The sequence below is a fragment of the Urocampus carinirostris genome, chromosome 5, assembly GCF_059441175.1.
Source record: "Urocampus carinirostris isolate Australia breed hairy pipefish chromosome 5, RoL_Ucar_1.0, whole genome shotgun sequence".
NCBI lineage: Eukaryota > Metazoa > Chordata > Actinopteri > Syngnathiformes > Syngnathidae > Urocampus > Urocampus carinirostris.
In genome coordinates, this window is record NC_142353.1 from 17,619,388 (window position 1) to 17,634,991 (window position 15,604).

Sequence of the window (15,604 nt, forward strand, 5' to 3'; positions counted from 1 at the left end):
ACGGCGTGTTGCATTGCATTTTGTCCGGGTGGAAGCATTTTTTGATCGTTGAAAAAATAAATTGTATAGTATATCGAAAAAGTATAAACGCCAATTTATGAGACAAAATGACACAAAATACTGTAATTTCCTCAGACAAAAAGGGGGCAAAAAGCTAAAAAAGTCAAAACACTTAGAAATGTCAAATGCTTTAATATAAAATTAATTTTGCTACTACATGTAAAGAGACAGTATCTATTACTAAACGCCTCCTGGTGGTTGAAAGACGTAATTCATTCAACAATACATGAACTATAATATGAAAGTGTATTTTTAAAAATACTTGTATGTCGAGATAGTTGCCTTTATAATATATAACATAAGCCTATAGGCTGTCATAATTGTCCACCATCTTGCTGCTATGAAAACCCGAAAACTAAAACCAAATGAAAATAAAAGTTGGTTTCAGTCTCCGTAGTTTGTACTTTTCCATAGCACTCGTTTTTGGTTGTGCGTCAGTTACATCCATAAGACAAATAATAAACACTCTCACTTTGAACTGGTAATAATAACATGAATACCAATATCATTTGTAGCGCTGTGTGGATTCTCAAAGTGGTCCTCAACTGTGGCAACAACCTAGATTTACATAAACACATGAAAAAAGCTCACATGACATAGAGCAACAGATTACAACCCGTAGCTTTTTCAAGTTTTCTTTTTTGAGGAAATAATGCATTGACCAAACTACATTTTTTGCAAGGCCTTTTGCTAGGAAAAAAACAAGGAAAAAAGACCAGGGAAAGGGAAATAAAAAGACAAAAGGGAAAAGGAAAGATAGAAAAATGGAAAAAAAGGAAAAGGGTAAAAAGAAAAAAAAGAAAAAGATGAAAAGAGAGACATAAAGAAGATAAAACGTTTTGGGGTTTCCTGTAGCAGCAAGACGGCCGACAATGATGTCAGCTCTATCTGAGTGAGGTCAATGTTACGTAAAATAAAATCTCGACCTTTGAGTATTTTAAAGAATGCACCTTATATATATATATATATATATATATATATATATATATATATATATATATATATATAGTTCATGAAGTTTTGCTTTTTTTTTTTTTTTAACAAGTAATTTTTTTTATAATGAAATCTATTTTTCCCACCAGGATGGTTTGGTTTGAACAAATTTATTGACACTAAAAACAGAAAACAATCATGACAATCTCAACAGCAATTAAGCACATTCACAATATTATATTCCAATATTACGCTTTTAACAGCAAACACAAAGTGAGGTTTGAACAAACCTTCTCGAAAATCAAACATATTCACAATTTCATTATATAACATCTTTGTTAGTGTCAATAGATCCGTCCAGGCCAAAGTCGATTGTCCTCGGTCTGAACAAATCCACTTACACCAACAGCAGCAAAACACAGCCATCAAGCATATTCACATTTTTTTTATATTTGACAATATGACGTGACGATATGACGTTTTAACATTTTTTCCTGACATTTTCAACATCAATGAAACAATTTCAGAGTTATTTTCTTGCGCTTAATAATACATTTTACATGGTTTTATGATGTCATACGTTCAACTTTATATTCTGTTTATAAATCAGATGTGTCACCTTGTTTCAGGTACCTCTGTACATTTACATAATTATTTAAATATTTGTTTGATCTTTTTTAAATTAACTTGATTTAAAATAGTCTCTTTTTGTACATTTGTTGTTGTAATTCATTTAAAACTAAAATCGTTTCTGTTACTGTGTACTGTTACCCAATGCTAAATCGATTGGTCATCCTGGAAGGGGGATTACCACTTGTGAGGCCCCTCCTCAAGGTTTCTTATTTTCATCGTGCTTGAGGTTTTTCCTTGCCCGCATGTTGGTTTAAGATCAGGGGATGGTGTCATTGTAACCTGTGCAGTCCTTTAAGACATCTTTTGATTATGGGCTATACAAATAAATGTGATTTAACCTTGTTTCAGGTATGTCCGTGCATTTATACATCCATTAAAGTATTTGAGTTTAAATTCAGCTCATTTGTACATTTGTTGCAGTGAATTTAAAAGACAAATAATGCAGCAGATTGTGATTACTTTTAGAAGGCCTAGATAACTTTCAGTCTTCCTCTTTTCCTATATATCACTTGGAATATTTTGTGTAAATCAACCCCAGGCAGCTCTTGTAGTTGAAAATGTATCATTTTAGATTAAAAACCAGAGGTAAAACACACCCGACTGCCAGACTATTGCAAAATCCAGACTATTATTACACCATCCCCTGATCTAAAACCAACATAAGGGCAAGGAAAAACTTAAAAACCTCAACATGAGGAAAATGAAGAAACTTTGTGAAAGGACTGCACATGAGGTAATCTCCCTTCCAGGCTGACCAGGCTGCAATGGATGTTGCAAAAAACATAAAATTAAGGGAAAGTAGTTCACTTTGCCAAGTTTTAATTCGATTCTTTTCTGCAAATTTGTCAGCTTTTGTGGCCTTCTTCACTGTGGATTACAATCGAACTACAACAGAAACTTCTCACATCTAATATTTTAAGTGTATTTGTCATGTCAGAGTCGGACATTGAATGAGTTATAGTAAGTATGCAAATGATCAAGTAATAGGGGGGCCCCAAATCCTACTTTGCTTAGGGCTTCATGAAGGCTTGGGTGAGCCTTGACAGTGACGTACAAACTAATGCCACCATCAGTTAATCACGAAGGGAAGCCACTTGAGAGCCGTGTCAGCATCATTTTAAAGCAGACTTGTTGAGTAACATGGAAACAATTTCAAGCATTTACAAGCACTTCACCCAAAATTCCAGCACTTTTTCCATGTGTGAAAACACAACATTGAAATGAAATCATTTTCAAGGATTTTAAGCACCCGTGCGAAACCCTGAAAATAGTTGAGAAACATTTAATAAGGAAAAAGACGGGACAGATAATGTTAAATAAATTTTATATGTATTTATAACAACCCACAACACATTATTATGGAAACCCTTCAAAAAATATTTATCTAAAGAGTGCAATTATACAGACAATAGGAGGTTGTTTAGTTTTTTTTCTCATCGCAATATAGAACAATCCATTTCCTACATTTCTTTTTAGATTATTTCTTTCCCTGGGAGGCAAAGTGCTGTGTTACTCAGTTACTAGCAATCATGGAATGGATCTACCCGGTATATCTTTCCACAAATAGCCAACGAGTGCAAATAAATTGAATTGGATGTACACACTGTGCTTTTGTGTTCAAGTGAGTGCCAAAGTCATCAAAATAAAGCTAATAAGTACCCATCGTGATTAGCAGTCCGTATCAGGAGGCCCTGCCATCTGATCCGAAAGCACCAGATGCTCTATGACGTCCGAACTAGAGGACGAGACCGAGGACGGCGTGGAAAACTCGCTCGCTTCGGCTTGCACCAAAACTAGTTGGGACGTGGCCTGGTCTATCTGGTGGTGAACTTCCTGCACCCACGTCCGCAACTGCACGTTGAGGGCGTCCACGCCGAGATCCAGCTGCTCCTGTCTCGACGTTAGCTCGTCCAACAAGCGGCGCGTGCCGCAGGCTGCTTCCTGCAAAACGCCAGCTGCCGCCGGGGGCTTCCCGCGCTTCATGTAGGCGTCAAATTCTTCCGGGCTGAGATTGAGCGAAGGGCCGTCCAGTTTTTCGATGAAGGCCACGGCGCAGGACTGGAAGCGAATGATCATAATGGAATCAGATAAGAAATGTTCAAATTGCAGTGGTATAACACGTTTGTAACACATACCTGTCAACCAGTATAGTCTGAATGCATTTAAAGACGTGTATACGGTGTAAAACAGGGGTGTGAAACTTGTTTGAATTCAGGGGCGACATGGTAGATAAAAATGTTCTCAATTAAAGGCAGAAAGAGTATATGCCTTAGCCGGAGGGTTGGAGGTCTTTTCAGAGGCTCACAATCAAATTATAATTCAAGGATGTAACATTTGATTATAAAATGATTATTGTGGGGGGAGCGATTCCTCAAAATGTTTTCTTCCTTCACTAAGATTTAATTTGGTGTTTATCAACTGTGGATTGTGAAAAAAATAAATAAAAAAATATTGAATTAATTTCCACTACAGTTTATTTAACTTGGGAAACTCCTGCAGAGTGGAAAGCGACAATAATAGCATACAAACATTAATCTAAATGATTGATTTAATGATTTAAAAGTCTGTGGTTTATTTTAATATGAAAATGTTTAATTGAATATGGGAAATTTGTTGTTAGTCTTCATATCTATATTAGGAAGGAGCCCCAAGCTTTTTTAAACTTCTGCAAAGTCACGCAGGTGCCATTTTGTTTTTCATTTCTCGGATTTTCGTACATTGCCTTTGAATTTCATTTAAATAAAATAACACTAGGATAGGATGGGGCAGCGCAGAGGTTAGCGCATGGTCGACACAGTTCTGAGGTCATGAGATCGAACCTTCCTGTGTGGAGTTTGCATGTTCTCCCCCGTGCTTGCGTAGGGTTCCTCCGGTTCCCTCCCACATTCCAAAAACATGCATGTCAGGTGAATTGACCGGTCCAAATGGTCCCTAGGTGTAAATAAGTGAGTGACTTGTACGTTTCTGTGTTCCCTTGGCAACCTGTTCAAGATGTCACACTGCCTGAAGACGGATGGGATGGGCTCCAGCACCCCCGAGACCCTACTAAGGATAAGTGGTGCAGATAATGGGTGAATAAACTAAACAAGAACATTTTTTTAATTATTTTTTTAAGAACACTGGGATGGGGTCCCTCAATGTTCACTGCTTAAAAAATGAGCATCATAGAATACACCTGCAGTGGGAGCTTTTCCACTGGCCATTGTTTGATACAATACAAATCACTTTTCTCTTGTGCTTCTCTAGAGTGTTCTTGTAGGCCACATTAATTGATGTGGCAAGCCACATTTTACCCGTGGGCCAAAGGTTTGACACATGTGGCGTAGAAGAAAATCCGTACAAAAAAAATGCAAATTTGCCAATTATGGGTTCGATCTGGTATACACAAAATATGAATCCAACATTTTCCGCAGTACTCTCTATTCCGTATAGTTTTTCGCATCACTCATGGCAAACTACCTAACCGAAAAGGATTTAAACCCTTTCATTAATAAGTAGCCTGCTTCCTTCCAGACGCGCTCTCTCACTCTCTCTGTCTGTATCTCTGTCTCTCTCCTTCTTTCTCTCTCTTGAAGGCGCTCGTGACTTGTCAATATGAGTGGCGTCATTTCTGTGTCTGCTTTGCGTGCTGAGCAAAGGGAAGAGGGAGGGCAGCCTGGAGTTAATTTCGGAGAACAAAAGGAAAGGAAGGACTAAATGTGAAAAAATAAATAAATGTGTCAAAGCGGAAAAGGGAGCCAAATTTGGACTCATTTGAATGATATTGATGGCTCCAAAGCAGAGTGCATGGCAAAAGAAGTCGAAGCGGCCCCTTACAGCTGCAGTACTTTCTCGATGCCAAGTCTGCTGATTTTTTTTCCCTTCGTTTTATAAATTTTATATTTTATGCTGGTTTTTCAACAATTCATTGTCTAAATTGTTTAAAATTAAATTATGAATAATGTTTCTGTGTTTCATATTTTATATATAGCACCGAAGAGTGAATATTTTTAATGTTTTGTCTTAAACTTGAAAAATATATATTTATGCTTTAAGATTATTTTGAATTTTGTCAAGGAAAACTCAACAGTTTGTAAGGCCTTGGAGCTTTGGGGGTTGACTGCAGAGGTAAGATCTTAAGCCTAGGCCTGACAGTCGAGTCGAGTCTAAAATGTCAATCATTATGTTCAGGTCAGGATTCCCTTTGGCTGCCTCTTATTTTTACTATCCAGCCGTCTTTGTTGTTCTTAGTCTCTCTGCCTCTCTCCGTCTAGGAGCACCACAGTAGATTCTTAAGGGCATACTGCTGCTGTGGTTTATGGTAAATTTTCAACCCTTCCAAATGTGGACGGCCTTAAAATGTTATTTTCTACTGTTACGTCTGCAGACACAGAAATATGAAATATGTAAATATTTATGCAGTCTTGTTTTAAATTAGTTTTCTTAAATACAAAAGACAGGGTTTAATGTGTTTTCATAAATCACCTCTCCTTACGTGTGCTCACAAATAAAATATGAAATTTTTGGTTTGCTTCAAGTTAATTAATTGGTTGGGCCATGGCTAGGTCGGGCTTCAAGTCTTGCAGGCCTGTGTCGAGTTGGGCTGGATCTTTGAGGCCTGATCTTACCTCTGGTTGACAGGTACTATCGTGTGTATCAAACATACAAGGTTGGTGAAATAGTATCCGCTCTCTCCGGCCTTAAGGCTGTGGGGGAGACCGAAGCGAAGGACGTATTGCATGTTGGAGTGCAGGCGAGGCGGGTTGGCCTTGAGCACCACGTACACCAGGGCTGACAGGAAGTCATCTGCGTTGGCCGGCTCACTGCTGGAGGCTGAAAGCGCCTCGAAAACTTGCTGGCTGCACTTGGACACACAGACCAGCTTGTCCTGAGGCGCTCGCTTGGCGTCCATCTCAATAATGGCCGTTATAGCAGGAAGAAAGGGGTCGGCTGTGACAGCTCCCACCACATCTGGGAACGGTACGCTGAGCATGTGTGGCGTGACCCAGTTTAAAGAACTGCCAAAAAGCAACAAAAATGGGAAACAAGTCAGCATATTTAAAGATTGAAAATATAGAAACCGGTCATTTGAGACCATCATCATTTAAGCCACTACATATTAAAGCGTGTTTCAAATTTGTAGGAGTCGCTATGTCATGATTTACCGTAAAGTTGGGACTACAAACCGCAAATTTTCTTGCTACCTTTTAAACACTGTAGCTTACAAAACATTGGAGTAAGATTGTGATCTTGGCGAAATCGGCAGAGAAAACTTTAGTACAGAAAAGTAACACGCTGTGCCACAATTAAGAAACAGGTTTGCAGACTCTGTCTGCAGCTGTCAATCTAAATCTACCTGCACAGCAGTCAATGTTAATTGAATAAGCATTGGTATATATGCAGGAGTGCTACAAAAACATTCTCAAAACAAAACTCAATGTACTCATACAAAGCTCATACAATCACAACAGCCTGTAGACATGCTGAGCCAAGCGACTGATATTAAGCTCTCCCATCCTTTGCGCACATGACAAAGTAGTAGGGAAAAGACCAAGTACTGCTACTATTACATACAAAAAATTAGTGGGGGCCCAGGCCTTCCATGGCCTGCCCACAGCGACGGGTGTGGCAATACTTGGTTTTGTTTTGAAATGTTTTTGTTGCACTCCTAAATGCAAATCTAATTAAGATTGACGACGTCTTACTTTTCTGTACTCCAAATTTCCCTACTGATTTTTTATAAATGTAAGAAATGAACAAGATTGAGTTCATTTTTATGGCTCTCTAAGCCTGCGACTTAAAATCCAGTGTGCCTTGCACAAAATCAAGGTTGTTTATCTCCCTTGTTTTTAAGCATATGGCTTTTGATCAGATGTGTTCTGTCCTCTGGAATATATGGTACTCATCTCTTCAGTACTCACTGAAATCAATACCAAGCATAGATATGTTAATCACCTCTCATATATACAATGCCCTAACAAATGTGAATTTTCAAAATCTCCCAAAAAATTTCAGCGATTAAGACATTTTCTAGTACCGGTATCTTTTATTTTTTCAAAACACATTCATCCATTTTCTGCGCCACTTATATTCAATAGGGTCGTGGGGGATGCTGGAGCCCACTCCAGCCCTTTTCATGCAGTGGGCAGGGGACAGCATGAACTAGTTGCCAGACAGTCACAGGGCTCAAACACATTCAATAAAAATATTATTTAAAAATAAATCAAATGAGCAACAATCAGTAAAACATGCGTCCAGTTCCTGATTATATAGCCACAACCATGGTAGCCAATATCAACATCTGTAGTTGTTGCAAGTACTGCTATTTGAAAGCTTTCTGGTAATGGCCTGATACCAATGCCTGGTATTGATACTCGCCAATCTGTACTAAAAATATTCCATGCAATGTCTAAGAGAGGAATTAATGAAGAGATCAGACAGTGTCGAGAGATTACCAAACAATTTTAAAAAAAATGATTTTTGAATACAAGAATGCAACGATACAACAAAAACGCTTGCAATAAAAAAAAACAACGAGGCAAAACTAACCGTATCCTCCTCTGTAAAGTCAGGTCCTTCTGCTCATCGTCACAGCTGTCATGGCAGAAAACCCACTTGTGCAAACGCGTCATGATGAGCTTCTCCACGTGCTCCATCGTGTGAGTGAGCTCAGCTTCAGAAAAACCTAAATAAAAAACGAACCACCGTCATCAGGCTGGTATTAACTGAGAGCGTGATTGGCAGTGATGCGATGGGTACTCACTGCTGAAGTAGTCTGCAAAAGACTGATAGAAGTCTTGTACTAGGTCTGACTGCTTCTGCACCGGCAGATCCTGAACACAACATTTGGTCAAAACAAAGCAAAGGTATCTTCCTCATCTGACACGATAATGATAATTACATGGTAAGCTTCCATCGTGTTGAGGAAGGCTGAGCAACGGGATTGCAGGCGCTGGGAGGAAGGACTGCGGAGAATTTTTAAGAATCCGGTAAAGTCTCCAGGTTCTAGCTTCTGGAAGGCTGTTAACAAGTTCAACTGCCTGTCAGATGGTTCTGAAAGGAGGAAGAGCAATGAAATACATTAAAGGAACAGTGTGTATCATTAATTATCCTCTAATGTTAAAAAACTCAATTAAAAAAAAAAGATATTTCTTAAAATTATAAGTATTAGTACGCTATCATAGAAGGGTGCCCTTTTCTTTCTTTTTTTTTTTTAAAAACATGTGAGGCGAGAAATTTGTATTCATTTGACATAACATGAGGATCGTCTAAAGCCGAGGTCGGCAACCCGCAGCTCAACGTGTGGGTCTTTCGTGCTACACAGTGGCTCCCTGGCGCTTTTCCAAAAATGTTTACAAATTGAAAAATATTGGGCAGAAAATAGATTTTCCTTTTCATTTGGTTTCTGTAAGAGGATAAACATGACACATAAACTTTCCCGATGCTGTAAAAATGTGTAAAATCAATATTACATTTCAACTACTTTGCCGAATTCTCCTCTGCTTGTTTTCTACCGTATTTTCTGTGCTGGAGGCTCCAACTTAGCGCAAGCTCTGTCCCTTTTAAAGAAGCAGCATCAACATATAACTCAACCTCTCGCTCAAGCCCCAATTTAAACACAGAAGTCACATTAGATGGGTAAAATACAATCCTGATATAGACATTTTTGGTAACAAAATAGCTGTTTTCAATGGGTAATTTCAGATTTTTGTTAGTATATATTTTTAATGACAGTCAGGAATATAATTGTATTTTGTTGCTCAGGCTCAAGGATGAGTCACAACAAATCATGTTTATTTGTATAGCCCTCAATCACAAGAAGTCTCAAAGGGCTGCACACAAGACAGACTACTTATACACCACATCATCATCACATGTAGTAAAAGAATGTCTGCCTTGCTTTGGTATCAAAATAGAGAGAAGAGGATGCTTCTGCATTTTATTCATGCACTGACTTGTGACATTTGCACAGAAATAAATGTAAATTGCATTAATTTGATTTTATTTAGCTTTTGAATCCTCAAAATATGAATGACATCACAAATTACATTTCTTTAATTTTATCGAATGATACTGTTATATATTATCATTGTCATGAAATTAAACTTGAGGTGGTATCTACAGAGGTCACGTGGTGCAATACTCTCCACAGGATGTATTACATCCAACTGAGTCGAAGATAGAAGGCTAAAATAGCTAAAATAGACACATACAGGATGTGTTGCATTCCTTGTAAAGCTAAAATAAAGCTTTTATTTTTTTACAGGTCTAGACAATTTTTTTGTCAAATATGACTCTTTCAACATTTTGAGTAGCTGACCCCTGACCTAGAGGGACCGGACATGATTGTCCGACATATTGGTTCTAAGGTTACGCCCCATTTTTTTTTTCCTATTCTATTCTTTTCCTTTCCCCCCGTTTTCTTATCTTGTCTTTTTGTGCTTTTCTTTATTTCCATTTGATTTTCTTCTTTTCTATATCATTTCCTTCTGATTTCAATTCCTTTCTCTTGCCCTTTTCTTCAGTTGTCTTTTTCTTAATTCATTTTCTCTTTCGATTTCCCTTTTCTTCCCTTTTACCCCATTTTATTTTTTATTTCTTTTTCTTTTTTATTCCATTTGCCTTTTTTTCTTATTACCCAAAAAGCTGGACAGAGAAAATGAGAAGAAAATGTTGAGTTTTGGTCACTTGGAGTGCCCTTAGTTTGTAATCTTTTTTTTTGTAGCACTTGCAATGTAAGTGGGTAGATGAGGAGAAAAAACAACATTATTTTTCTTATCAATAGATTGAGATGTGAAAGCAAACATTATGAAGTCAGCGTTGCAATTTTGTGATCAGATGTATTTGGGTTTTTGAGAAGATTCAGAGTGGTCATTGAATGAATTCTAATCAGAATTGGAATCCTTGCCAGTCAAATGCCAAATTAAATGCCAAATTGAAACATTTATATATAAAAAAACAGTCAGGGATCAGTGCTGCAGATAAAGGGCCCTACCAGTTTTTGAGGGGGGTGGGGCACCCCAAAACAGTCTTCTCATGGTGTTGATACGACGACCCTTCTCCATATTCTTCTTTTCCTCAAATTTGGAGAAGGTTGGTGGAGTGCCATCACCAGTCTCCCTGTCACAAAAGGGAAAAGTGAGTCGGAAATGACAATCATAAACCAGGGGAGGATTAGCACTTCAACTCCGATTATTCAAAAAAAATGGTAGCATAATCACCTGAATTTCAGTTTAAGAAGTAAGATTTTTTGGGGTGTCTTTTTTTAATAAATTTTTTTGAAAGCTCACGCGAACCTTTAATTGCATCATCAAACATTTGTTGAGTTTAGATAAGTGCCTAGTGGACTTCACTTCAAATGGTGCTTGTTCAATTCACCTGGAGTCTTGCCGACAAGCTTCGGAAGGCCGCACTCGCTCCCTCCAACACTTGGAGCAGAAGCCTTGCCATTCTGGGTTGCCATAATAACCGCAGGAGTTTCTACACAGGAGTTCCTCCTTGGACATTCGGATCCCTCGCTGCTTATCCGTCCACATCACGCCTTGTTGAATTTGTTGATTAAGCCTTCCTGTCATTGGATATAGAATAGTCTTTATGGTCATTGATAAATACACCAGAAATCAATAGTGCAATGCAACAAGTTCAATGACATTTGAAGTGCAATCATTCCAAAATTAGTCGAGCCATAAGATATGAATACCCATTTTTATGAGCAATTTGATCACGTTTTTTCATGTATACAATCGATTACAAAACCAATAACTAAGAGTTTAGTTCTCTTAGTGTTATATTTACCATTTATCTAACTCTGAAAAGACCGAAATGTTAGTCATTGGTCCATCTAAATGCCGTGACTTATTCTCAAAAACTGCTGTGAACATTGACAAAGGTCACATCACACAGAGTGACTCAGTTAAAAATTTAGGTGTCATATTTGACCCTGATCTATCCTTTGAAATGCATGTAAAGAAAATTACTAGAACCGCTTTCTTCCATCTTCGTAACATTGCTAAAATCCGTTCAATACTATCTCAGTCGGATGCGGAAATTATAATTCATGCGTTTGTTACCTCCCGTCTCGATTACTGTAATGCACTACTCTCTGGTCTCCCGAAGTCTAGAATCAAGTCTCTTCAGCTGGTACAAAATGCCGCAGCGAGGCTTTTAACTAGGACAAAAAAGTACGATCTCATAACACTGATTTTGGCTAACCTGCATTGGCTCCCTGTTAGCCTTAGATGTGATTTCAAGGTTCTCTTAGTATTATACAAAATCATACATGGACTTGCTCCCTCTGATCTTTCAGATCTGATTTGCCCCTATGTCCCGGTCCGAAGCCTACGATCTGAGAGTGCCGGTCTTCTGGTGATCCCAAGAGCAAAGAAGTGTTCTGCTGGTTCGAGAGCGTTCTCCATCCGGGCACCGGTGCTGTGGAATGCTCTTCCCCCTGAGATCCGATCTGCAACCTCAGTGGAAATGTTTAAATCTAAACTTAAAACTCACTTCTACTCCATAGCATATGAATAACCTACTCTTCTCGTCGGCTGAAAAATAGTCTGTGTAATATAGCGTAATAATCTGTGAAGCCCTTTGAGACTCTTCGTGATTTAGGGCTATACAAATAAAAATGACTTGACTTGACCATTGCAGCCTCGCAAATATGATAATGTTGCACATCAAAACATGTTTAAGACCAAATAAACATACTTTTAATCGAAAAATTCCTGATTTTGGGTACAGGGAGCACTTAAAAATCTATTGCAATGAAAAAAAACAAGACAACAGTTAATCAATATTGAACCTGACTTCTGCATTCAGTGTAAATTAAAAGTATAAAGTTTTTCTTATCATTTAGGGCCCCTGTGGCTCAGGAGATGATACAGGTTATTTATTGTGGTCAATAGTTTGACTGTAAATTTGGATATTATTATATTTTTAACCTGTTTTACTGTAGTATTAAATTTTTAATATATAGCAACAAAAACAATACGTGAAATGAGCAAAAATTATCTGCTGTTCTAACGATTTAAAATAAAATAACTTGGATCATCAACGTTATGTTTAACAATATTTGATTTATTTTAAATTGTTTGCAGTGCAGTCTTGAACAGCTTCTAAAAACAAAATAGATGCTGAAATATAATTCCTTGAACAACCTCAAGACTGAATAATAAGTATATCAAAAGAAAAAAGTATGAACCTGTTGCCACCTACTGATATGGATTAATGTTAGAGTTACTCAGCTGATCACAGAAAGAAAGCAGATATTGAACAATGGCATGCTTTTTTTTAGCAAGGATAAAATAAGGCAATCTAGACAAGTTGTCACGACACATGACAATGTTTTTAACACATTGCCCTAATCCGTTTACATAAGCTAAGAAAGAAGAATTGAGTAAGAAGTTATATAACCAAATATCAAACAATTGTAGAACAGATTGCAGCATTTCAACATGAATACAACTTTTTGGAGGTAAACGTCGCCTTTTATTCTCGGCATCATCAACAAGTCGAAACAGAAAGGATCACCAAAAAAACGTTTAACTCAAAAACTTGTTCAAACAGCTCTTCCGGGTTTCCTCAACAACGCTTTCGTACTACTAAAGAAATACCGCCAACTACTTTTCAATCTCGGACAGACTTGCCACAATTCTTTAACTAAACTATGACAAATTTAAAAATAAGTTTAAATAAGAGTTTATAAAGTTTGTTTGACTTGTTTTAGCATTGTTTTTTGATAGCATTCGAGTGAGCAGCTGATTTGTCACATGATCAGGTGAGAGTTCCCTATGCTTTAAACTACTGATTTAACCACTCGAGTACAATTTTTTTACACATTTAAACGCTCAATGCCAATTCAAATTAAGTTTAAGTTCCACTCAAATGAAACACTCTTCTTAACTTAATTTACCTTTTAGAAACGTTGAAATAGTTGACGTGACAGAACAGGCGAGTTAGATGGGCGTACTCCTTCTTTCAGATTACGTCATAGAAAAGCGACGGTGTAATTTACCGCCACATAATAATAATGTGTGAAAACTATACTGTATATCCAAAATATAGTTTACATTCAATTAATTTTATTTTTACTACATTTTTATAGGTTCTTGACCTAATTTAACTGAAACCTGTACAGCATGATAAAAACTACTGATTTATTTAGGGCTGTACAATAAATAATCTAATCTTGTTATAAACAATGTTCACTTCGTTGTAATCAATGACAATAAAGACCATTTTAATTCTGAATTAGCACTTGAATCTGAAGTGTGATTCAGAGCATTTGATCTTTAACTATGACATAACTAGGACATTTACCTCTGTACTGTAATTATTGTTGCTATTATTATTATTATTATTATTATCATTACAAAAATATAATAATTTAAAATCATTTGGAATTAATTTTGATCAGTTTTGTATTGAAAGATTAGAGATAAGAGTTTTACTATATTTCTACTTTTTGGATCAAATTTAAACCATTACAAGGACACTGTGTGATATTCAGTGTTAGAAATAACGTCATTATAGATAATGCCGTTGCATAACTGTGTTTTTTCAGTAATGGGGTATCTAACTAATTTTTTCCACCATTGTAACGCTGCATTACTTTGGCTGCAGAACGCCAATGGCAGCGTGTCCCCCTCTGGCACACCTGACGCTGGTTTTCTGCTTTTCTGCAACTTGTTTTGGGTCACTTTTGTAAGCACATTCGCTTAACACGCGAAAGGTCACCGGTTCGAGACCGGGTGAAAACATTTGTTGGCCTGGAGACGGATGGGCGCCACCACGCTGTACTGGCCCAAGAAACATCAAAGGAAATGGTGCCCTTACAACCCCAGTTGTTAAAGGATTACGAATACAGTATCCATTAAAACGCCGAAGAAAAAGCCCAATAAGGGCTGTGTTTTGACAGCACCTTACTCGTGTCATTCCCGAACGAAATGAGTCGGCTCTTAGAAGTGGAAGAAGGGAGCATGTTTCCTAACAATCAAGTCAAGTCACGTTTATTTGTATAGCCCTTGATCACAAGAAGTCTCAAAGGGCTGCACAGACCATGGACTATTACAGATTAAGGACTACAGATACTCCCCTACTTACTTAATTCGACTTTGTATTGTGTGCACCTTTTTCCGAGTACAGGACAGTACTGTAGTGCTTTTTTCCATTGAAAAAAATCACATCAGACACTGGAGACACACATTTGTGAGGCTTTTGAGTTTGAATTGAATCAGTTTCCATTCAATTATAAGTCCTAACTGCAGACTGACAAACATATTCATGATCCGACTCCAATTAAAAAGAAACAACGGTTTTTGGCTCGTACTAAAAATCTTGTGGTGGTGGACGGGAATACACAGCAATTTAAGAGAGTTTGAAGCACGGTCAGGATACCTCAAATGGAATTTGTGATGGATTTAAACTGTAACTATGTTATTCCACTGTTGCATTATCTACTTTGCATACAATGTGCCTTTCTTGCTTGTGTTTGAAGAAGGAGGAAACAGGATAAACACCTTATCTGCAGCCAGATAAGGGACCTCTCTGACCGCAGGCTCACCTAGTTTTTGTTTGCTATAGATAACATGTTATCGTATAAACAGGTCTCAACTGTTTGTTTTGTTACTCCCCTTCCCTTAGCAGAGGAGACCTTATGTAAATTAGGGCCTTCCGAACACAATAAAAAGACAAGGAGCATAAGAATATTTCAGAGTATCCAGCAGACTGCCTTAGGGTAGACTATGGATATTTCTCCTTGCAAGTAAGTTATACTCACCATTCTTTGTGTCTTTTTTGTATATAGGTTTTGTACATCTGTTGGGTTAAACCTGACATTTATTTGGTCCTTCGAGCCGGATTCCAAGATACCTGACGATCCCAGCGTGTGAGTAAAGATCCAGGCAAGTCTGTGGCCACAGCATTAAGACCCTTTTCGGGACTGGTCCTTTTCCTTACAAGTTGGGATCCGAAGGTTGACGGAAAGTCCAAGGACTCAGAG

The 15,604-nt window shown here is 37.6% G+C and overlaps 1 protein-coding gene across 1 annotated transcript; it reads right to left on the bottom strand.

Annotated features, from left to right (window-relative positions):
• Positions 1–2,428: 2,428 nt before the first annotated feature.
• Positions 2,429–13,606, bottom strand: LOC148365648 (rab5 GDP/GTP exchange factor-like). Its single transcript, XM_088336035.1, has 8 exons — positions 13,517–13,606; positions 10,984–11,173; positions 10,601–10,725; positions 8,507–8,658; positions 8,369–8,438; positions 8,155–8,290; positions 6,272–6,623; positions 2,429–3,684 (listed from the first exon to the last, which is right to left on the bottom strand). Exons 2-8 carry the CDS (start codon positions 11,139–11,141, stop codon positions 3,295–3,297), a joined length of 1,383 nt encoding a protein of 460 aa, XP_088192161.1. The 5' UTR covers positions 11,142–11,173; positions 13,517–13,606; the 3' UTR covers positions 2,429–3,294.
• Between the last annotated feature and the right edge of the window lie 1,998 nt (positions 13,607–15,604).

Coding starts and splice junctions, on each gene's coding strand:
- LOC148365648 (XM_088336035.1), bottom strand. CDS start 11,141: ATGTGGACGGATAAGCAGCGAGGGATCCGAATGTCCAAGGAGGAACTC. Junction 8,291..8,368: donor TTTTGCAGACTACTTCAGCA/GTGAGTACCCAT, acceptor TTTTTTATTTAG/GTTTTTCTGAAGCTGAGCTC. Junction 3,685..6,271: donor GATACTATTTCACCAACCTT/GTATGTTTGATA, acceptor ATTCGCTTCCAG/TCCTGCGCCGTGGCCTTCAT.